The 25,204-nt window shown below is 35.2% G+C and overlaps 1 protein-coding gene across 1 annotated transcript in view; it reads left to right on the plus strand.

The window, feature by feature from the left end:
* The first annotated feature begins 539 nt into the window (after nt 1–539).
* The window catches only part of LOC128995824 (replication protein A 70 kDa DNA-binding subunit-like), a 30,421-nt gene continuing 5,756 nt past the window's right edge, over nt 540–25,204 (plus strand). Inside the window, exons 1-10 of the mRNA XM_054420841.1 lie at nt 540–730; nt 2,031–2,078; nt 4,341–4,543; nt 7,483–7,661; nt 8,817–9,082; nt 9,513–9,717; nt 10,123–10,235; nt 13,659–13,905; nt 15,445–15,605; nt 17,050–17,133. Of these exons, the coding sequence (XP_054276816.1) occupies nt 698–730; nt 2,031–2,078; nt 4,341–4,543; nt 7,483–7,661; nt 8,817–9,082; nt 9,513–9,717; nt 10,123–10,235; nt 13,659–13,905; nt 15,445–15,605; nt 17,050–17,133 (1,539 nt within the window). The 5' untranslated portion in view covers nt 540–697. The remainder of the gene's footprint in view (nt 731–2,030; nt 2,079–4,340; nt 4,544–7,482; nt 7,662–8,816; nt 9,083–9,512; nt 9,718–10,122; nt 10,236–13,658; nt 13,906–15,444; nt 15,606–17,049; nt 17,134–25,204) is intronic.

The raw sequence follows: 25,204 nt of genomic DNA on the forward strand, positions 1-25,204 counted from the left end.
TAAAACATAGTATGTTTTATCTATGATAATATGCTGCAAAAATATACATACACATACATCTAATACAAATATAATATACATGCAAAGAAAAGACTCATGACTACTTCATTAGAGTATTGATAACGTGATTTTATGGGTTTATTTTCATGGAAACTCCATGTCCCTTAAGAAGAGGATGCTACACTGGATGATCGAGAACCCTGTCTATACCATCGACGAGTTCATTGCACTCTGTGGAAGAGACTTTGACTTTTGTAAAAAATAAATGTTTTATTGTTTTATTGTAATTTTGACACCATTGCTGAGCTTAACGCTCATGTAATAAAGTATCTCTCTCTCTCTCTCTCTCTCTACGTACAGTACCTACCACGGCCGCCTAAGGCGGCCGTGATACCTACACGAACTGTTGTTCATGTTCCTGTCTGTTTACTCTATGATTCCCCATTCCCGCCGATTTCTTACATTTTGTTATACAGTAATTGCCAATTGGTGCGGATGGCGGCAGAGCAGAGCGAATAGAATAGCAGAAAGTAGAGAACTGTTTTATGTTTTATGTTTTCCTCGTTGTGTAATTATTGTGCAATTTTGTATCTCAGGAAAGACAACTTCAATTTTATGATCGACATCTGTATTTTAAGCTTAGTCGTTAACTGGTTTGTTAGTCTCCATTAGATTTGTAATTTAGATAGGTAGTAAAATGGCTGAACAGCTTAGTGAAGGAGCAATAATGGTGAGTTTCTGCAGGTCTAGCCTAGGCTATGTTATAAATGAATAAGGTAGTTTAACGTGGTTTTGCCGTTTTTCTTATACATTCTAATACATCTCTATTCATTTTTTGCCTATGACACTGTTAATGAGATAGAATTATAATAGGCCTAACCTATCAAGGGGCCTATGTTAGGGTCTTAGGTGTTTGCCATCATATCCTAAGGTTCGATCATTAGAATTATATCTGTCATATTTCATCAAGTTAAAAGAGACCATTGGGATAATAAGTAACGGAATATGCCCGAAACAACAGGTGTCAGTGGTGTTAGGCCCCTAATTTGATCTCATGAGGTTACCTAACGTCCTAGCCTAGTTTCCTGGGATGGCCAATGGTTTTGCATAAAACTTGCATCCAGGATTCTAAAAGGAATTTAAAGTGCGTACACTTCCATATCTGTTGGCACAAACAACCTATAATGAGTAATATTGAATATTCGATTGTTTAATTCGATATATCGTTTGGTTAGTTAGGTTAGGTTAACCATACCTAACTTACCAAACTATATAAACAGTGTATAGAAGATTTTTAAATAGGCTAACTTAATTTAGGCCTAGGACTAGGGCCTATGAACATATTGTAATTAATAACAGTAGGCCAAAGTTACCGGAGTTTACTGTGTTAAGCAAGTTTAACCGGCAGACCTCTGATTTCCAACTCAATGGTAGTTAAGTTTATCGATGTTTTAATTAACTTAGCTCACTTTACGTTAAGAGAATAAATTAAGATTATTGTGTTCTAACTTAGTTTGTTAAATACCGGTAATGTTGCAGGAACTTGCGTTGAAATATTTTGTTCTCATCACACAGGTATAAAGTGTCTTTTCAACCCTTGCTCATTTTCCGATCTCAAGCTCGTAGCTAAAAGAGTCACTTTACACCCTATTGATGAAATTTAAACCTCGGTACCTATGTATTAATGGTTCAAAACAGGACCCAGCTGTTCCTGATCGTTGGACTTAAAATAAATGATCCTTACAAAGATACACAGATCATCTTACAACATTCTCCACTCATCCTTCACTCATATTTAAATACGTAACTTACCTAGGTGGTGTCCCCATCTCAAATAATTCATGTGTAAAAAGAACCTCATTTCACCAGTTTTAATTTTATACTGGAAATAGTAAGTAAATAGCTTATTGATAAACAAATATGTAGGTAGCCTAAAGAATTAACTTGGCCTATTTTGTTTATGTGGTCTATTTTGCCCTGCCTAGGCATTGCTGTAGATGGGTTTCATAATGGTTCTTTTTATTTTTCAGACAATTCTCACTGGAGGAGAAGTTGTCGCTCCAGTTCTTCAGATCTTGGTAAGTAGGCCTAACTTAGGCCTATACATAAACAGAAACAAGAAAATAATGAAACCTTAAATTAATAACTTAGGCCTATTCTATTTCATGCAACTGGTTTGTTTGGTCAATTAGGCTAAACCATAGATAAAACATACTCCCTTATTAGATTTCCTATCCTTATGGAACAGCTGAAGCCAATTTCATTGTTAGTTCTGTCCGGTGCACTGTAAAGGTCAAGTTTTGTTTACAATTTATTTCTTGTTAGTCTATTTCAGTTATTTTAAACCCCGTTTAAACAAATAAAACAATATAATCTTAAACAATAACTCATCCTCTATTTAATAACTTATCCTCTGTTTGTAACAACTTATCCTCTGTTTGTAACCAAACAGTAAAGCACAAATCATTAAATTAATTCTGAAATAATAGAAACAAAATTTTGTCGACACTAGCCACCAGTGTCACCGGACATGAACTAGACACAAAAAACGAGTTTCAAAATTTACAATGGGATGGTAAGTCTACTTGTGTTGGCTAGTCTATGGCTAAACTTAATTTTATGTGTGTTTTTTTGTGTACTTTTCTTGAAACCTTTGTCTTTGATTCTGTAGATCGATTTTTAATAGTAGGTAGGGAACGGCTTATGAATTAAAACATGCTGATGAACAAGTTAGCATAAAATTGTTTCATAGAATGCCTACAAGTTTTACACTACATCACAAAAATGTTGATGCTAATTAAATAAGCAATCAAGGGCAATAAGGGATAAGCAAATTAGGGATAAAGAACAATGCATTAAAGTTACTGAAGTCTTACCTTTCCAACAGAAAACAGTTTGTAGAATTAATTCACCAAAACAACAAAAACTATAAAATTCATTACCGATCCTCTATTAGAGATGTGAAATTTGGAGTGCCTCAGGGGTCCATCTTAGGCCCTTTATTATTCATTTGTTACTTTAGAGACTTTCCCCAACTCAGTGAATTGAGTGAACTTTGCCTATATGCCGATGATACTAATTTGAAAATCACTGCAAAATCAAATGATGAAATTGAACTTAAGGCAAATTCCGATATAGCAGTTTTAAATAATTTTTTTAATTCGAATAATTTGCTTCTTAATCCAGATAAGACTAATTTCATTAGTTTTCAAACTCGAGAATTAGGTGATCAAAATAAACCAATCATCAGACTCGAGAACACAGAAATTCTAAGTATGGACAACATGAAATTCTTGGGATTGGTAATTGATAAAAATCTGAAATGGAACAGTCACGTTGAAAAGTTACTTGCCAAAATCACATCGGGATTATTTGCTTTATCTAGATTGAAACCCTTTTGTGAAAAACAAACTTTAAAAGTTATATATTTTTCATATATCCACTCAAGTATATCTTTTGGGATTTCACTTTATGGTGCAACTAGTGATTACAATTTGAATTCTATTCTAAAAAAGCAAATGAAAGCTATTAGAATTATCTGCAATTTAGATTTTGAAACTTCTGTTAATAAAGAACATTTTAAATCGGAAAATATAATGACAATTTACGGAATGTACGTTTATGAAACAATTTTATCAGTAAAGGACAGACTTCATGATTTGGAACGAGTTGGGGATAGTCATAATTATTTCACCAGAAATCGGGAAAACCTTGCAATTGGCCACCATAGTCTAAAACTTTTTGAGAAAAAACCCATGTATGCGGGATCAAAATTTTATAATAATCTCCCAATTGAAATTAAATCAGAGACTTCCAAAACAATATTTAAAAATAAATTAAAGAGATTTCTCATCAGCAAGGCTATTTTTTCTTTTGAAGAGTTGAATAGTCTTTGAAGTCAAAAACAAATTCAATTTATGTATTTTTTGTTTAGACTTTAAAAAAAATTAAGTTTGTAAAATTTTGTTTTTATTTTATTATGTTAGAAATGTATTTCATAACTATTAGGCCTAAACAACTGTTGACACTATTCAATGTATTATGTACAGGAAATGAATAAAGTGGTTTTGAATTGAATTGAATTGAATTGAATGCTAGTCTGTGTTTAGTGTCTGGTTCATCTGTGTGCGAGGGACATAAGTTTGATCCGTGGTATATTCACAAAATTTTGAGGGGTTGGGCTGCTTCCCTTAATCATGGTCCACACCAGAACGTTTTTCAAACCTATAATATAACATATTGATGTAGACATCTTAAGTCATATTTATTGTATATGTTTGCATACAAGACAAATATTTCCATTGTCGTACGTTTACACCAAGACTGCTTATCTTTTCAAGGGTCATAGAAAACTGACTGGCGCTGGTCATTCTGATCGTTACCGGATACTTATCTCGGACGGCGTCTACCTCAACAGCTACGCAATGCTGGCCACACAGCTCAACCACATGGTGGAGAACAACGAGCTCGTGGAGTTCTCCATTGTTAGACTCAACCGTCATCTCACCAGCCTGATTAGCAACCAGAAGAACCAAGGACAGAAGTGAGTAACACATATTTACTATGCTACGCAGTTTGAAATTTTATTAAGTGCGAGCCACTATTTAAATTGATTGTCTACTTGAATCGCTTAATTTATTGGCTTGGTTCCCGTTAATTTCCAGTCTAGGTTTCATGTTTCTTGATGATTCTTGTTACGATTTTTAGTGACTTTGTTTCATCGTAATGTCCTGAAACTTACTAGAATATTCTCTATTGATTAATTTTGTTTGTTTCTCGTCAATTGTTTAACATTTTAATTCACAAATAAATTAAAATAAGCCTAGATGTTTATTGTAAGCCTATGCCTTACTTACTTTTAAATCAAATCTCCAAGTCTTATCATTGACTAACTTTTTGGATACACCTATTAAAGTAAACATCCCATCTATATCCCTCCGAGTGTTACTTGTCGAAGCTTCGACACATAACACACTTTGTGTAGTGTTTTGTGTCGATGCTTCGACTTACTAACACTGTTTACGGCGAAGGCTCTATGACTGACAAAATCGGATTGAACTGGATCGAGTTAGGTATCGTTTTATTTCTCAGATTCTAAGCTTTCTCCGGAGGTCTGTCTCTAAGCGTTTTTTTTTCTCGAGTCGATCATAATTGTAGCAGACAGCTGACGTGCGTATTTGTAAACAGCTAGGTTACCCTCGGACCGATGACTGATGTGTTTTATTACGTTTATCATTGTTTTAGTGTAAAAAATCAAAAGTAGTGATATACGTGGTGCATTATAAGAAGATTTAAGCGATTTTGAAGGGCTGGTTGATGATCCTGAAGAAGTAGGTAGTGATATTGATGTAAATTATCAGCCAGATTCCTAGCTATGGTTAGGCTATGCATTCTTAGCTAAACGCTATGTACTGAAATCTGTTTTTTGCCCATAACTTATTTATTTGCAAATCTACTTCCTTATACTATTATATATTTGTAATCCTCATAAAATTTAGAACAAAGTGGCTATATTATCAAATATTTATAGGCCTATAATTTATACAATTTCATTGAGCGCAAACTTTTTTTTTAAAACATTTTTTTAAAACAAATGTTCCTTATGTTTTATGTATAATATTGAAGCCCATGATTTTCCAAACAAAATGGTATATAGAACAGTATAATTAACGTTGTTTTTAAGCTTCTCAGATCCGTTTTAATAAAACCTTGCAAATGCGCAAAAAATAGGCAGACATTAAGGCCAAAACTAGGGACACTCGGAGGGTTAAGGACCAGCTGTCTCCAATTTTTTATTCACAGAATGTGCTAGTGTCTAAAATCCTATTTCGTACCTTATATTTTGTTGCTGACATAGCTGATGGGTCATAACAGTTGCTATAGTTTACAATAAGTTGTTTGACCATGTAAAAAAGTAGCCTAGGCCTACTTGTATTTAACAGAAATTAGTAGGCTTTTTTCAGATTAGCGCATTCTAGCTGTGGCTCACATCAACTAAGACGATTTTGATTAAAAAACTGGCGACAACTTTATCATGGGGATGGAATGTCTAGTTGTATCAATACCGGTACTAGTCAAAAGAAGTATCAAATCCTACTAAGATATAAATAACTTCCTAGAAATGCAAATCCTTTTTTCATTTCTTACTTTTTATTAAACTTCAAATTATTAACCCATTGGCATGTACCGAAATTGCACTACCTGATACACACAGGAATTCCTACTTTGGGCTCTTTTAGTTACTTTTCCAAAAACAACCATACCATCCTCATTATGTACCTTTCTTACTTATACTTTAGGGATAGTCAAGTCTCGAAATTTCGGGAAATTTTCGGGAAGTTTTAAATCTCGTTACACGAGACGAGATTTCTTTTTGGCCGAGATTTTTATCAAGACGAGAATAAAAAAAAAAAATAAAAAAAAAAAAAAAAAAACGCCTGCAGAAAGTCAATGCAATACCCGCAATACAGGAGCGTGTTGTAGTTGCGTTTCCTTTGCGAAGGCGTTCTTATTTAATTAATTCTTTAAATGTAAATATTACTTTAATAACATTTGAGAAGTTTTGTTAAGTGTAAGCAGTGTGAGGAATTTTTTATTACTATAAAAAGTCAAAACAAGTAACTATTTTATAAAAATTAATATTGCTTTTATTTTATGATTTATTTTATTTTAGGATAAGTTGAACTCTATCCTAACTGATATCACTATGTTTCCTAATCGTAGGCATTTTTCATAAGTTAGGCGTGATTAATAAAAAAATGTTATGCTGATGTTTTTTAATAAAAGATTGTAAATATTCTTGCCTAATATCATTATTTTTGTATTTAAACAGTCATCTAACAATGTTACAAAATCAGGTAAAAATGTTGAACGTGCATTTCCCGTTGTGTATGAGAAGGGAAATCCCATCTCGATCTCGTCTTGAAATTTTATGAGAAATCAAAAATCTCGTCTCGTCTCGTCTCGAGCTAAAAATCCAATCTCGTCCATCCCTACTTATTATGTTGTCTTAAATGACTATCTTCATCTTCCTCAATTCCGGAAGGTTGGGACTGTTGGGAGGCAATTTGCAATTATCTATATACCGGTCTATTTGACTCGATAAACGAAACAGTCGTGGCATTTTACGGTATCTAGGCCTACCGGTACCACAAAACTTAACCTCAAAACACACTTTTTGTTTATCAATTGTTATCCAAAGCAGATTAGGCAATCAAGAAAACTGAAACCCCATGCAATAAAAATTGCAGATATAGACATTTAACAAATTATTGACTGACTAGTCTTGCAATGGCTTGGAATAGGCCTAATGTCGAACTAATAGCAATGTCGCAGGATGAAACAGTTCCGTCTAGGAATGCCAGATCGCATTAACCCGTCCAAGTAAGGTTAAACATCAAAGGATTGTGGATCCTGATTTGATTAACGGGTACAAGTGTAACGTAAGGAAAATATAAGTGGCTAAAGATTCTTATTTTTCAGGAGAGTGATAGTGCTGCTGGACATAACAGTTTTGAAGGATGGCAAAGAGGTTGGTTTTAAGATCGGCAATCCTGTGCCGTGTGACGGCCCAAGAAACGATCTGTTGAACGGTCGTTTGGAAGAACAGGATCGGCCTACTCAACCGGTACCACCTCAATACAGGCCTCCTGCTGCCAATGGTGTGTGATTGACATATTTTGTTACATTTTTTTGCAAGAGTAAAGTTTATATTCTAGACATTACCTAAGGTTTGCCTTTTGTTATATTATATCATTGATTGATAATTGTTAGGCTATAATAGTCTAGCTTCAGAATCAATCTTGTTTGGAATTGAACCAGGGGTCTTTTGATTTTAAGTCTAGCACTATGACCACTGGGCTAAATGGACAACCCAACAACAATTGATGGTTGCATGCATTTTTTTGGTAAGAATGTTTAAGAAATGACTTGCATAGTTTTACAACATAGAATATTGATAAACATTATACAGTAGCCTAACATAACAATATTTGTTACAGGCTACATATTCGTTTGTAAAATGATAACAAATATTTGGATTTGTAAGTCCAGCACATTCAATCTACTTTCTACCTAATAACTTTCACACAGATGCAACATTACATAAGAAATCAATATTATTTTATGTGATTGTGTGGTATGATGGTGATGGCTGAGCAATTGCTGGCGATGTTCAATGAATTTGTCTCGATTGTTGGAGTGATGTCCTCGCTATTGCTTACGTTTTAAAAAATGTTGTTGTTGTAGCCAACTTCAGAGATGATCATAAGTGCTACAATCGTAGATTATAGTCATAATGATGCACAATAAGCCAAATACATAATAACTAACTTTAAGTTATTACTGCTTTTCTACTGGCGACCTCACTAAACGTTTAAACTCTACATAGACTAGGTCACACACCTTGGTAACTTAATGAATGTTTTAGTTTAGTTAGAGATTAATAATAAGTAATTTCTATTGTTTAGAGTTTGTTGTTCTGCAATAATACCTGTTATAGCATGTAAACCCACTATCCCCCACATTAATCCTACACACAGTAAATTATCATCAGTCTGTTTTAAGCTAAAATATTATAAGTCGGGGGTAATTCTATCAATTTAAAAGAAAAATAACAAAAAAACTGACAACCGACTAAACAAATACCTAACCAAAACGGAATGAAAAAAATTGCTGATGACTCACTATAGTTCGGCCGCTTAGAAAGCGACTCCTCCAGCATTGGTTTAGCATTAGCGCACAGGTCGTTTTCTAAGCGGCCGAACTATAGCTAAAATCTCTGTAACAAAAGTAGGCCTAAATGATTTTTTTTACAGGAATTGGTGGTAACAGATCTCAATCTCAAGTGCCTGCAAGTCCTGTTATCGGTGATGGAGTTAAAACTCATCCGATCATAGGTCTAACTCCTTACCAGAACAAGTGGGTGATCAAGGCGAGAGTAACGTCCAAGTCAGCTGTGAGACAGTGGTCCAATGCTCGCGGTGAAGGAAAACTATTCAGCATGGATTTGGCAGACTCATCGGGGGAAATCAGAGCCACTGCGTTCAAAGACCAATGTGACAGTTTCTACGAAAAAATTCAGGTAGGCCTATTCAATTCATTGACTAAGGACTACCCATGGTTTATGGAAACTGTAATGTCTTTATGGTTCTAGGAAGGTGTATTTTTATGTAGGCCCAGACGTATTACTTTCAACCATCCAGACAGGCTTGATTTATCTTAAATAACCATTGCCTTGATACATTTTTTGAAGTTTGTATATGTGTTTAACACTTATGCAAAATTCCATAAATATAAAAGAAATGTCCTGACCTAAAAATCAAATGATGCCTACTCTTTTGGAAAACTTCATTGTGATATTTGTGATCAAAATTTGGTCAGAGAGATCAGGTAAGAACTACTTTAGTTAAAGTAGCAATAGTTTTGCATGAACTTTTAAAAATATTATTAGGTTTACTAATATCAGCCAAATTTAATTCAGCTGTAACTAATTTCCCCACTGAAATCTTTAGGTCGGGAAAGTCTACTTGATTAGTAGATGTCAGTTGAAACCAGCCAACAAGAAGTTCACGAACATCAACAACGACTACGAGATGACCTTCACCCACGACACCCAGGTGGTGGAATGTGTTGACGAAGACAACAGTATTCCCAAGGTCACGTTCAACTTTGTCCCACTCCAGAAGTTGGCTGATACGCCAGTTGACACTATTGTTGGTAAGTTTTGTTCAAGGAAAGGCTCTAGGCCAGGCTTTTGAATTTTAGATTAAAGAGGATCTAGCTTAGCTTTTAAGTTCATGTAGGCTATAGAACAGAAGTAGGCAAAATTTACAACAGACATTTCATTACCTAAATCAATTGAATAAGTCTTATCGTTTGTTATCTTTCAATCCTATCTAATTCTGGGTTAACAAATTCTTGCCCATAGTGAATTATTCTCTATAGTTAAAGCTTAGGAATCAGCAGCATATTATTTTGTAGAAGAGAAAAAGAAAGTATGCCTAACAGAAGTTGCAGTGGAAGATAATGCAGGTACATACATTTTGTTTCATCAGGTCCATAGGTTTTCAGAACATAGAATCGTACGTACAGATTTTACTAGTCAGTATTGAATGTTTTCAGACATTGTTGGAGTGTGCCAATCAGCCAACGATGTCCAAACTTTGTTCGCCAAAACTACAAACAGGGAGTTGAAGAAGCGAGAAATAACTTTGGTCGATCACACTTTTACTGCTGTAAGTTGAGATGAACTGTGTTTGTTTTTAGTTAGATTTAAAGTGTTATGGTCCTATCTGGAGCTAGAAACAGTTACAACTACAAGGTTTCTGGATGAATCATCTATGCTTAAAAAATAGGTTATCACTGTTTATGATGTACTCGTTTCATTGTTTTTTTACAACACTAAATTTAAATATATTTGTAGTGGAACATACACTAACAAAGCTTCTGGAAAATTAGTCTGTTCCAATCACTGTTGCATTGGGAGCGAGTTGGTCTAGTGGTTAGAGCGTGAAACTTCAGTCCCTGAGGTCCCGGGTTGAAATCTCGCCAAATCACCAATGGATTTTATCTAAGTGATAATGCCGCAACCCCTACATCTAGCCTGAAGCAATGTGAAAAACAATCCCAGGCTCATGCCTGGCGTCCTAGGACAAAAAATATAATTTTTGTGTAGAAGTATATTCCAAGAATATATTTTACCCGTCAAAATCAACGGTTACTTTCAAGGCTTACGTTAATTCATCTAACTGCGATAAATTGGGTGAGATATACATATTTTGAGCATTTAGCATGGTTTAAAGTGTAATAAATGTAAAAACAATAGGCATAATGATGTTAATTAATTGCGTTAGTTGCCAAATTTGGTTGATCATTCAATGAATAAAATATTTAAATTCATTGTTAAGCCCCTGAGCTGTAGATATTATTGTAAGACTAGATTACTTACGTCAATAGCTCATTGAATCGTGAATTTCACTTCATGTTTCAGTATATGTTTCGACACATTGTCATCATCAGCTGAGTACTAACTAGTGAAGTTTTTATTCACCATATGGTTTCGTCATTGTTCAATTAAATAAACACGTAACACAAATACGACACGACACGGAACATATACATTTACAACACGTAAAGCTAGACATGCAGGCCTGCTCGAACAAAACACACGGTCACGCCGCAATTCAATTCTATCATTCCTACCAAAGAAACAGCTGTCCACTGCCTCCGTGATAACAATGATAAGCCTGGATAAACAAATAGTCAGTCTGTCCCCGACCCGCCGCGTGACCGTGTGTTTTGTTCGAGCAGGCCTGCATGTCTAGCTTTACGTGTTGTAAATGTATATGTTCCGTGTCGTGTCGTATTTGTGTTACGTGTTTATTTAATTGAACAATGACGAAACCATATGGTGAATAAAAACTTCACTAGTTAGTACTCAGCTGATGATGACAATGTGTCGAAACATGTACTGAAACATGAAGTGAAATTCACGATTCAATGAGCTATTGACGTAAGTAATCTAGTCTTACAAGAATAAAATATTCCCCATACCGTACGTCATAGGAGTTATTATTAGTATGTTAAATGGCATCTCTTCCTTTGGAAGGACCTTTAAATAGTATTAAAATCGTATTGATGGATATTTTGTAGTTAAACACTTCCGTGATTGCATCAGTGTAATATGATTTTATTTGAAAAGAAAATATTTTTTGGGAAGACATATTCTAATTTCAAAGGGAGGTATATCCGTTACAGTGTAAGTTTGATTTTTCCTTCGTCACGTCGCTTCAGTTTATATCATACTTCTGTGCCAATGAATAACCCTCTAGCATAGTTTTGAGAAATTGATTGTGGGGTCTCTGTTAAAGCTGGAATTCCTTGACATGGGGGATGTCAGTTAGTTGTCTCAGCCTGATCAATAACATAAAGTTGTCAATATATATAATCTCTACAGTTAGGTGTAGTGGAATACTTGAAGTGAAGTTTGCTTTTATTCTTGAACTGTTAGGGGCCTCCTAGTTCATATGGTCTTGCAGCTTCATTGGCAACAAATAATGCAAATGACATAGCAATGGGATATTTCAAAAAAGCAAAAATACTGCAAATTGGCTGTTACGTATATATTGAGGTTAGGCCTATTGTATTGTTAATCAACGTATCTTATAAAGGATTATGTGATCTAGTTTAAAAGGAATATGACCTTTCTGACAGTAGCTGCTCAGTCATGCTACAGTCATGACAGTAGCTGCTTAAATAGTATTTTCTCTTTGTACCATATTTTACAGCCAAAATGTCGTGTTATTTTCAATAATGTTACCAACCCAGTGTGCCAAAGTCCGTAATATAGGCAGGTGCAAATAATTAGTCAAGACGGGTACCATTTTAGGCAAGGTTTCTATGTTTGGATTTTATTAATCACGATAAGAGCAGATATTTCTTCACAAATATTTTATATACGTGTAGAATAATATGATAAAATGTAGGCAAAAGTTGTGAAAAAGGCAGACACCAACCCGTACAAAATAGATATAAGAATATTTTAATAACTTAAGAATTGCTGTGATAAAAGGATTTTCCACTGATTTCGTAATGGAACGTTAATGCAAAACATGACAACAACAACAAGACAAACAAGACATGCAAGACATGATAAAGGAGAAAATCAGTTTTAAAATCAGAAAATAACGTTGCAAATACTTATTTGGTAGAATTCAGTAACTCCCAATAAATGTGTGTTGTTTGAAAAACAATTTAAAAATGAACAGCTGTTTTATTAAAAAGTATTATTCACATGACCAAAATGTAAACAACTCTGTGGAGGGATCTTTAAAGGCTTCTGGGGCAGAGTCCTAAGGGATTTTGCTTAGTTTTTCTTTTGATAACTCATCTACAGACAAAGACCTTTCTTTGGACACCTCTACCAAGTTTCTACGCCCAGCCGTTCTCTCAAATTAGTGGGGACAAAGTTTCTAATTAAATATTTAAATTCTGATGGCCTGTGGGGCAAAGCCCGAGGACTTTTATTACAGGAATTGGTGAAAGGGGTCTATACAAAATATACTTTATTTTGACACGTCGTTTGTAAAAATCCGTCCATTATTAACAGAGGAGTAGTGTTGTTCAAAGGTTTATTGCGGACATGTTCCATCACGAATGTAAAAAACAATACACCAACAATACATAAGTGTATTGTTTTTTATATTCGTGATGGAAAATGTCCGCAATAAACCTTTGAACAACATTAACTCACCATCACCAACAATAAACTTCAAACAAGGAGTAGTGTTTGGTAGAAATCGCCTTCACGTATTATATATAAGGATTGCTCTTGAGAAAAAAGTTAAACTGTTAGGCCATTTTAAACTGATGATTAAAAACTCTTGTCAACTGCCTAGTAATTCACAGTTAAATACAATCTTAGTGAGTTGGTGGCTCAGTTGGTAACGCCACGTATCTTTGGATGTCATGGGTTCACGTTCCTGGTGCTCACCACTTTATCGGAAACCCTTGTACTGTACTGGCTCACCCTTATGTGGACAAGCAAATGCAAGGAAAAGGCTGCTAACCTCTTTAACAAACTAACCTAATTAAATTAACCTAATTAATCTTTTGATATTACGCCAGTCCAGTGTTTCTAACGCAGGTTTCACATACAGGTGTCAGTCACACTGTGGGGTACACAAGCCGAGGAGTTTGACGCCTCAACCAACCGCGTGGTCGCCATCAAGGGCGGACGGGTCAGCGAGTACTTGGGCAACAAGAGCATTTCACTGATCGGCTCGTCAAACATGCAAGTCAACCCGGACATTGACGAAAGCCATAAATTGCAGCACTGGTTCGAAAACTTCTGTCAAGACAAAGAGGCAACTTTCACCAACATATCAAGACGACAGGGTGGCGATGGTAGGTTACTTGAGTGACGAGCTTTGAGTTTAAATATCTTAAATATCATTCTTGGGTGAGTCGGTGGCTTAGTTGGTAGCGTCACGGACTTCGGGCCCAAGGCAGCGATGTCGTGGGTTCGGATCCTGGTCACTGCCACTAAAATTTATCAGTACAGTTCACCTTCGTACTGTACCGGCTCACCTCTTGCTTTGCTGGATACATTCCATGCACAGATCTGTAGTCTGTGGACGGGCAAATGCAAGGTTAAAAGAGGTCGCCAACCTCTTTTAAAAATGCTTAGTGTAAAATTGTCTCAGAGTTGCTTTTATTTTGTGTAGTCATGTAAACAATCAATTGTTTTAGTTTATTTTACCTACGACTGTTTTTAAATGTAGCCGTTTCAGTTCAGTTCTTAGAATTGAAAAGTTTCTCATAACAGCATTGTTTTACATAACAACACGGGTAACAGACCAATGAGGTTCAAGGATTGAGAGAGAAGAAGTAAAATTGTAATACTTCGAACATCAGCTAATCAGCTGTTCAGGCCAATTTAGTTGTTGAGTGGTGCAATTAGTGTTTGGTGTTCAGGCCAATTTAATTGTTGAGTGGTGCAATTAGTGTTTGGTACAATGGTTCGTTGCATCACTTTCAATGAGAATGAGAGTTTATAAACGAAAACATAACCTCTCTTAGAAGTTTTGAGTAGTGATTATTAGTAATTAAAAACCGATCGTAGGTAAAGTAGTGTACACAACTCGCGTAAATATTTAAATTGCGTAAATTGTTAACGACACTCGTAGGAATTTTAAGGTACAGGCCAAGGCTCGTACCTTAAATTTTCTACTTGTGTCGTTAACACTATCTTTCCTGGCTTTGCGTAAACAACTATTAAATCACTTGTGACGAAAGGTCCAAAGCTCTCAATGTTGGGAGCATTTCCCTCATTCCTCTTTTTTTTCAAGTACCATTGCCACTCAGCTAACAAACTACGTAAGTAAAATTAAGTTTGGGAATTTCAAGGATTTTAATTAGAATAGCAGGATTACCTGAATCGGCAAGAGTCCATTTTGTCAAATGAAACACAAAAAACTATAAGCTAAATATTATACTGTTGTTAGTTGTTGTGATATTATTGTTATTGATATATTGATTTATATTTTCATGTTGGTATTTTGTTATTGATAAATATTGTTATTCTCTACTTTTGATGCTATTGACAAATTATCATTCTTAATACTGTATCACTGGAGTTAGATTACTAAGGAAACTTGTAGAAATTGGACTTAGTCTTTGAAATAAAATAAATGAAGTAAGAATATTTCACTGTAACTGACATAATCTTCAAAGAAGGAAGAGAGGACGAGGTCCAATGGTTGCCAGGAAGTTCCGTAGATGAAAATACTCGAGCGTTTGTTACAGTTGACAATTTGTTGGGGTTCAATGCCAAAGTGAACTATTCTGGTTGCCTGCTCTTCTAGCAAAAACTTTGAAACCCAGGCCCTTGTGCTCAACTTTACGACCTGAAGTGAATCGTTTGTGTTGAATGGTGGTTTGCAGGAGGTTCGTCAGGCAAGTGGATGTTGTTTAAGGAGGCCAAGGATGCTCAGTTGGGTGGAGGAGACAAGCCTGACTACCTGACTGTACTGGCCACAGTTTTACATGTACGCGGACAAAACTGCATGTACAAGGCGTGCCCTTCAGAGAACTGTCAGAAAAAGGTATGTTACATTCGTTTACTGATATATTCTCAGCCATTTGTTTTTAGGTCAAAATACAAATATATAAACCTAACCTAACTATTCAACTTAACCTAAAATTCATAAACCTAACCTAAATCAGAATGTTCATATGGGAAACCGGGTTTTGGGAATTTCGCTGACTTAGAAAAGTCTGTGAATTGATGTGATTTTTTAATGGGACCACCAAATTCAGCCAGTGTCGTGAGTGTGGAATAACAACCCCCCACCCCTTGCACATTGTTGTCTTTGTTTTTGAACAAAGAACTCAACAAAGCTGTTTCTTTGCTAGAACAACCTACTAGACAAAGAACTACTGAAGAAGGTGCAATTGCACAGAAAATTTTATGTTTAATTGTTCGTTTTCATATATTTTTTGTCAGAAAGGTAAAAACCTACTCTTAAACCTATCCATGACAAACTCCAAACCCTGGCCTAAAGCCATCTTTAACTAAAACGTCATGATCACTCAAATTAATATTCAGTGAGCCATATTATGGCCTTTTCCAGTGATTATATTACTCCAATGTTTTTTTTTATTAATTTCTAACCAATAGTTAATAGAGTGAGCTCATAAGTATCTTAAGAGTTCTTGGAGGCTAGTGGCCATCTAGGATAACTTCAAACAGCTGCTGAAGAATTATTTATTGCCCAAAAATATTTTTCAAACACATTGATTATAATTTAAATATCTAGTAAACTGTGGGATTAGAAATGTTCTCTGTAGTTTTAAATTGTTCTCCAAGGGAGTCTATGGAAACTGACGGCCTTCTTGGATTTGCCTGCCATAAAAGCAATGTTACTTTCATTAATTTCAAACTACTGCTGAAGAGTTATCTACCATCTCAAAATATGTTTTCAAACACCAGAGTGATTTTAGTTTATATATCTGGTTAACTGTGAGATTAGAAATTTTCTTTATGGTTTTTTTAATTGTTTTATTAAAAAGTCTAGGCTCCAAGGACTCTTAAGTTAACTTTTACAATCAGCATCCATTTGTGGTAGGCCTAAATCTTTCAATAAGGCATTAATAAGGCATTTATTCCGTCATTCAGCACATTACAAATTAGCAATAGACATCCTCACATTTTATTTACAAGACTTCTCACGGTCTAACAATAAGAAAATGTAAAATTTAAAAACACATCTGACATGTAGGCCTACATAGAAAAAACATTTACAATACCATGCATACACAACATTTAGTTAAATTACATAAAATCAGTCTCATGTGGGCAAGTATAAAAAAATTCACTAACATTATAAAAAGGGTTGTTTAAAAGCCATTTATGGAGCTTTTTACTAAAAACAGTTACAGACATGTTTTGGCAGACATTTGGCCAATAATGTGTCAACCTAATCTGTAGGAGTTGCACTTACTTGTAAAACCTAATTGTTTTTTCATCTGATTAACCTTTTTCCGCAGGTGATTGACCAGAACAATGGCTACTACCGCTGCGAGAAATGCAACAAAGAGTTTGACACCTACAAATGGAGATTTTTGTTTTCGGTGAGAAAAAAACATTTAATTAATAATTATCAATAAAATTTTATAAAAAGAGGTATAGGTTGACAAATTTCCACATCATGTAGAAAAGCAAAATTATTTTTTGTTTGTGCATTTAAAACTTTGTGTTATCCTTAAGATAATGGTTGTGACTCTTACTATGGTTTGTTTTAATCTTCTTTATATTCATTATTGTTTTTGTGTCCCTTAAAAGTCAATAAGAATATTGTGTTACAAAAATTTGAAGTTAAAACAAAAGCTTTCAAATTAAGTCATTTCTCTGTCTTTCTTTAATTTTTTGGTTTTAGCGAATTTCCCTATAGGGAAGTAGCTATTACCGTAGGTGGCACGGTAAGACCTAGACCCGGGACCGATTTACTTTTTAATTTTGATGTCCCCAGAGGCCAAAAACACTATTCGTTCAAATTTTTATATATGTATATATATATATACACGGCCGCGCCCGGGAAGTCAGTCACATGAAATATACACTGGAAGTCAGTCAGTTGCACCCCCCAATATATTTCAAAACTATGATATATATATAATATATATTGGTAAATATCTTAAGCCTAGACATTTCTGAATGTATATATCTCTTTTTTTCTTAAAAATACTAAAATAAAATTACGTAAAAACTGCTATGCTAATGCAGTCACCACCGCATTTGCACGGGAAAGCCAGTCACGTAAAATTTGTGCTGCTAAGCCAGTCACTATATATTTTACCGCATACCACTGGAATCCAGTCACTGAAAATCCACCGGGTATCCTGTCACTTCAGTCAATTTCACCCCTGCCATTCTACTTTGTATAATATTTATTTGTTCTACAAGCTTGAAAATCCGCACCTCAAACAAACGGATAATGCTTCAAGCATTGAGCACTCTCATAACCAATCTTTCGCACTTCATTTCAATTAGTTGTCTTCCAGATTACTTAAAAATTACTATTCTACAGGTTAAATACCTAAATGCCAATGTAATCTTTGGTCATCGTAATGGCTATTGTCCCGCCAACTGTGGATACAAATATGTACCGAGCTAATTAGCAAGCGCAAGGGGGGGGGGGGGGGAGTTATTGCTTTATAGTCGCACAAGTAGGCCTATTGTTGAGTCCTTGGAGGCAAGCGGACATATTGGATAATTTCTAATTTCTTGCAAAATTTATCGTCCAAAAATATTTTTTCAAACAACCAAAGTATTTATAGTTTAAATATCTAGTATACTGTGGGATTATAAAATGTTCTTTGCAGTTTTGAATTATTCTCCAAGGGAGTGCATAAAAGCTAACGTTCACAGTTATAATACGAAACAATATCCTGTGTTGCGTGGGCCGTAGCACATAGATAGTTTTCCCGCCTCAAACAATCGATGGCGGGGGGAACAAGCAAAATTCTTGTCTCTCTTGTGGCGAGAGGCAGGGGCGAACCTAACGGGTTCCATTGTTGGGCTACCGACCGACCTGGGGTAGCGACTAGCGAGCCAGTGGATGGTTAAAGGTTCGGCCGGTTATTTCCAACTTATTGCTGGTTCTCGAGCTTACTGGGCTCGTTGTACAGTGAAATGTTATTTCCCTATTATATATAGCCACAATCGAAGCGATTTTTACATGAGAATGAATTTATCGACTCAGTGATGTGTGGTTACTTAATCAAATCATGTTTCGTGATTGTTTATCTTATAACGGACAATAATCAATCAACTTATATTTTCTTTATTTTTCGATTTATTATCTATATAAATTCAAGAGGTAGCCCTGTACCTGGTTGACACATATACCGATTACTTTTAACGTGTTTTCTTTGAGTTACGCCCAATGGGATTTCAAAGATTCACAATGTTTACATTTTTGAAGAATATAGATAACAGAATGTTAAACGAAGTCAGCTGTAAGTGCAGTGGTTTGATTTTACGGTCCAAAAGGTAGAAACTATTCGAATTGTGAAACTTTTAATTTTTGCTACGAGCCTGTTAATTGGAGATTGTGACTTTCTTAATTTAAGGAAGTAAACGTATTAACATGACGTGTTTGGAGTGGGATTTGATATATATATGACGTGTATCAAACTTTTTCTCTTCAAAATCCTCTCCGATGCAAAACACGGGTACAGCAGCTAGGTTTATTAGAATTCAAAAGTTTTTTATGATTAAAATTGTCCTCCAATGTTAAGAAATTATTTTTCGATCAAGTTGTTTAATGAATAAATAATTGTTTTGCCAAATTGTGTTTCGAAACCAGGAACACAAAATAGATCAGAAAATTTATATTTTAGTTCAGAAAACAAAGCCAATCAAATAGGCCTACGTAGTTTTTAAATAAAAACACTGGTCGGATGGTTTGTAAATTGTTCTTTATTTACTTCAATAAACTTTTAATAAAAATCACCAGAGGTACAAATCTATATAAATAAAATTAGAGTTTTGTCTGTACTTATACGTTTTATACATTCAAGAATCCGAAACAAGTCTCATCTCAATTTCTGTCTGTCTGTCACGGACCAAAAGCCATTTTACACGGCCTTCTCCTGAAAAACAAGAGTACCTATCAAAATCCAAATCATTTAAATGTGTTCACTGGATTGGCAAAAGTGTCTTTAGCTATTAAAATATGGCCTTACTAATTTGTAAAAAAACTTACGGACGTTTAAAAACCCAATTTTGTGTGATTTTTGTCAAGTTTTCTCACAATGTTTATCACATAATCATCTATGAAATAGCGAACAGCTGTTCGGATCAAGATTATTTTTCTATAGCTGTCACTGATATGTTTACATTGAATGTTGTTTACAAATACCGCAATCATTTCCGATCACGTTTCAAAAGCAAATCCAAACCAAGTTGGATTAAAACCGTGTTTCCTTACATAACGGATTTAATTAATCGCAAGTGCAATAATGTGTAGGGTAACTGCAAATGAAAAAAGAGCTTCTTTGTGTATAACATTTTTATTGAGTTTTGATAACCGGGGAAAAGACCTTGAATCAGTGTTCTGTATGGCTGGGAAACTTATATTTTGTAAATAAGCGTTACCAATAGCTTACACAAAAGGTTTCAACTCATTGACGGCACTTGAATGGTGGTTGTGTAAAATGTACAGTGACAACTGCAGTGGGTGATTGTAACAGAGGTTTACGGATTATGCTCAAATCGCTTTTCCAATATGTCTTCTCAACGCTATGTGCTGCTCGCTGGACCATACAGCCAATAGACCAATTGCCCATCTCTTGGGTTCGTAGGCCTAAACAATTATTTATAAGTTGGTAGCGCATATTACTCAGTGTTCCGTACAGACAGGAAAAGAGCACCTTTGATAGTGAAATTTCCAACCTGAATGTTAAATGGCGAGGTTGAGGTATAGTATTTTAACTTTATGTCGTTTGGTTAGTTAGGTAAGGTTAACCTAGCCTAACTAACCAAACGATATATCGAATTAAACAATCGAATAATCATTTAGTTGTTTGTGCCATCAGATACAAAAGTGTACCCCACATAGAGTCTTATTACGCATTTTTTTTACTTGAAACTGTCAGATACTGTATTTGTTTCTATATAATAGTCTGGCCAGTATATCTGAAAATACGCAAACCATCTGCTGTTCTTTATATAACTGACCACTATAAGATCCCCGTGCGTAGAACGGGCACACAGCTAGTAATCAACATTTAATTAATACATCCTATCTTACTAACCTTACTAATATTATAAATGTGAAAGTTTGTGTGAGTTTGTTTGTTTGTTTGAAGTTCAATTACGCATTAATTACTGGTCAGATTGAGCTGGAATTCGATATGAAGATAGCTCACATTCCAGATTAACATATAGACATACTCTTATCTCAAAGATCCTTTCGGGCTCAGATCCTTTCGGGCTCCACCCTAGTGGCCCTGGGAATTCCCATGTTAACCTTATCAGTATTCATATTTGAAATCAATTAAAGAATTTTACCTGTTGTTTCAATTACACAAGTTGGTTTTATGATATTCAAAAGCATTAAGGATTTATAGGGTTTACCAATACAGTACAGCACTATTATTTTTTTTCATTTACGACAACAGCTAATTTGAACCAAGCCGCAACAAAAACCTTTGATACACAATTGGAAGTGACAAAATAGGATTGTTTACAGTTATGCTTATGTTTTTTTTTTTTTTTATAAATAATTTGTCGTATTGTGCGAATCTTTGGTGATTTACTTTTTTCTGCTGTTTAGATGCAGCGGTAGAACATTATTATGGATATGGTAGATGTTCATACTATAGCATACCGTAATCTAGTTTTCTCAGAGTAGGCAGCGTAAATTTACATTTTGTCGGTACATACAGAATGACAGAAAGACAGACAGACAGAAATTGAGATGATACTCGTTTCGGCTTTCTTAGGCTATGAAACGTAAAAATAACCAAAAAACTGCATGATTCTACGCAATGGACAGACAAAACTGTAATTTTATTTCTATAAAAGATGACTGCTACTCTACTAGTCAAATTTGCACAGTTTCGAGCACTCGACACACGACAAGCTGGTTGGAATCTGACACCATTGAATCACTGCAAGGGATGCGCCAAGAGGTAGACAAACATTCAGATGAGTTCTGAGAATTTCAACTTTCTCGTTTTGTAATGTGCCGTTATAGCTTTACTTGGAAGAGGGGGATTTTTGGACCACGAATGAGTTTGTATTTGTTTAGTTTTAAATAAATCCGACCTGAATATAAAATAGCAAATGCAAGTCCGCAGTTTGCGTTTTTGATCAGTAACGTAATTAAAATTTACCAAAATAAAGTAAAGTGTCTAAATCTAGTGCAACAAACCTAAATATTGACTACTGGTTTTGATTAACGTTAATTAGTAATACTTAACGTTATTTAAGGCTATTGTATGTTTGATAACTGACCTCCTGAATTTTATTTCAGTTCCTAAGTACAATATTATTGTCAAACAATGCAATAATGTTATTTCATAAAATGTGTACCTGAGAAATTTAAAAATGGAAAATGCATTTCTCGTGTAAGAAAATTTTAAAATGATAAGATTTGTAATGACACGATCTTAAAACGAGCCATTCAGTATTCGTATTCAAAACACCAAACACCCACCACTGGATCAAAATATGTCCGCTACAAAGCATTAAAACAGCATAGTACAGTGTATGAAAGATGTGTGATTTATTTCTTAGTACTAAATTAAGTCATTCTTCAAGTATAAGAAAACTTCAGCATGGGCATACTCTCTAACGTACTATATTAGCTGAAGGCAGATAAGTCCGATTCAAGCTTATATTGCTTACTATAAAGATTGTTATAATACTGTTATATTTAACTAGTGGTCGAAAACTCGACCAAAAATATGTTATGTACAGGTTTCAAATCATTTAGGCCCAAAAATCTTTAGCTGTGTAAGTAACTACAGACTTCTGGAAAATTTAAATATGATATTTATATATGTGCTTACTCAGGAACAATGCCGTTCCGGGACACTCTGTAAAAATGGACGTTAACGCGATTATAAATTTGCATTTTACATAGTCAAAATACAATAGGTATTGTGCAACCATGATATGTTATGTCATTAACCTTGGTTCAGTAATAAAAACTACACCGTGTGCTTACTCAAACAAAACAAAACTTGCTTACTGTACGGCAATAAAACACGTAAAGAACAAAACAAAAGGAAATCTAGACTAGTAGACTACTGATACCGTAGTCATCATAGGCTACGACTACATGATGTTTCAGAACAGAAGTATGGTGATAAAAATATTAAATAACTCATAAAACACTATAAAATCATAGTACTGTACTTTAAGTCTTTCTGGTAATAACAACAGTGATAAATATAAGATAAAGATAACAATGATGTAAAACCCCTTTTATTATTTCTCTTTGTTCTATTCTTTCTTTGGTTTCTTTCCATCCACAAGTTGTCATGGTTACTAATCACCCAAAGACCCAACCACAAAATGTAGTGTTGTGACAGCAGACAGGAGCAGACGATTGTCAGTCTGTAGGTGCGAGCGTATAGCTTGACATTGAAGCGACTGATCGATATTTCTCCGTTTTGCTTCCATCTTATTTTTGTCAAATGAACTGTAATGTTTCAATAATGGGAACCTACTGCAGATAAAAATTTCCGTAAATAGATATATAGTTCATATCGAAATATTAGACTGAAAAACACAATTCATAAAACATTTTCTTGGGATTTCTGAGGTTAAATAATATATAGGCATCATGTTGATCCGATCCCAGTTGAGCGAGGTTCTAATATATTTGCAAGTTTAAGCTACAAATAGAAAACCCCATCACATTATAGTTGGTATTCAATGGCCGATGTATTATCAAAAATCAATTCATAACTTATTTTGATATTAAACAGAAGCATTCATTACAGCTTGCAGCACTTATTGGTATTTATAAATATCCAAGTTACTATTACTTAAAAAAAATAAAACACGAAATTGTGAGGCCGTTCAATTTTTATAAACAAAGTGTCAAACATTTTACTCTGCAGAATACCGGATGGTAAAGAGTGTTTGGTTTCAAGAAAACAAAATAAAATATAGTTTAGCCAGCTTTACTATTTATAAAAAAAAAAAAAAAAAAAAAAAAAAAAAAAAAAAATAGAAAGGAAACCATAAGGATAGGTATAGGATTGAACTGAAATAATTTCAGGGAAACTTAAATAGTAAAGTCCACAAACTGTACATCATTAGAGAGAGAGAGAGAGAGGGGGGGAGTGAGAGAGAGGGAGGGAGAGAAAGAGAGAGAGAGAGAGAGATTTGATAAGGAATCTGATAAGTAAACAAATAATCGTTTCTGGCGTTTGTCATGGTGTACCCCTCCCCCCTGTATTAGCACTCGTGACCACTTTTTGTTGCTTCCTTATCTTTCATCCGTCCCAAAATAGAATTCCTATAATGGTTTGTTTGTAAAATTAAAATTATTATAAACATCTTTTATCTATCGAGTGTAGTTTTGTAGTTATTCTTATCAGATAGAATAATATCGTTGCCACATGTAATAGTTCCTCCTTCGCGTTACGCAATAACGTAAAAAAACTGTTTCCGTATCTCGGAGAAGATTCACGTATATTTCCCGAGATAAAGAAAATCCGTATAATTCCCGATCTTCCCGGTCCGTGGACACACTGTAAATATTGTACGTCAATCAGTGGCGTATCCAGGGAGGGGGCCCAAGGGGGCCGGTTTTAGTTACCCTGTACACACGGCACACGGGAGCGTTTGCAACGCGCGTTCTAGAAACAGTCAAATGAGTGTGTAAACACTCTACACAATACGTGTTGTTATTATATAAATTTGCCGGATTACTGGAATGTTATCAATAAAAACACTTAAAAATGCAATTAAAACACGTCTCCGAAGATCGCGCGATCGGAAACCGCTATTGCCGCGATCGGGCATGACGACGATGACGTTTCCGTAATCGAGGGAAACGATGATAATGTGGACGGCCACGAAAGATGATCATTATTTTGCCACGATCGTTCATGACGACGATGACGTGTGACCGCGGGAGACGATGATAACGTGTACACGTCCGCGGGAGATGTTCGTGATTTTGACGCGACCGCGCAAGTCGACGATGACGTTTCTGTGACTGCGGGAGTAGACAATGATGTTTACATGGCCGCGGGAAATGATAAAATCTTTGCCGCGACCGTGAAAGACCACGATAATGTCTACATGACCGCAGGAGATGTTCATGATTTTGCCACGATCACACAAGACGACGATGGCGTTTCCGTGACCGCGGGAGTAGACAATGCTGTTTACATGGCCGCGGGAGATGATACAATATTTTGCCACGACCGCGGAAGACAGCGATAATGTCTACATGACCGCGGGAGATGTTCATGATATTGCCGCGATCGCGCAAGACGACGATGACGTTTTCATGACCGCGGGAGAGAATGATGATATCTACACGGCCGCGGGAGATAATCAAAATTTTGCCGCGACCGCGGTAGACCTCCCGCCAAAAGACGCCGGATTACTGGAGTGCCGGAGTGGTACAGTGCCGATTATAATATAGGGTCTTCTGTACAATGTTTTATA

The sequence above is a fragment of the Macrosteles quadrilineatus genome, unplaced genomic scaffold (genome assembly GCF_028750875.1).
Source record: "Macrosteles quadrilineatus isolate MER2022 unplaced genomic scaffold, UCM_ALF_1.0 Scaffold_5__1_contigs__length_97177068, whole genome shotgun sequence".
Classification (NCBI taxonomy): Eukaryota; Metazoa; Arthropoda; class Insecta; order Hemiptera; family Cicadellidae; genus Macrosteles; species Macrosteles quadrilineatus.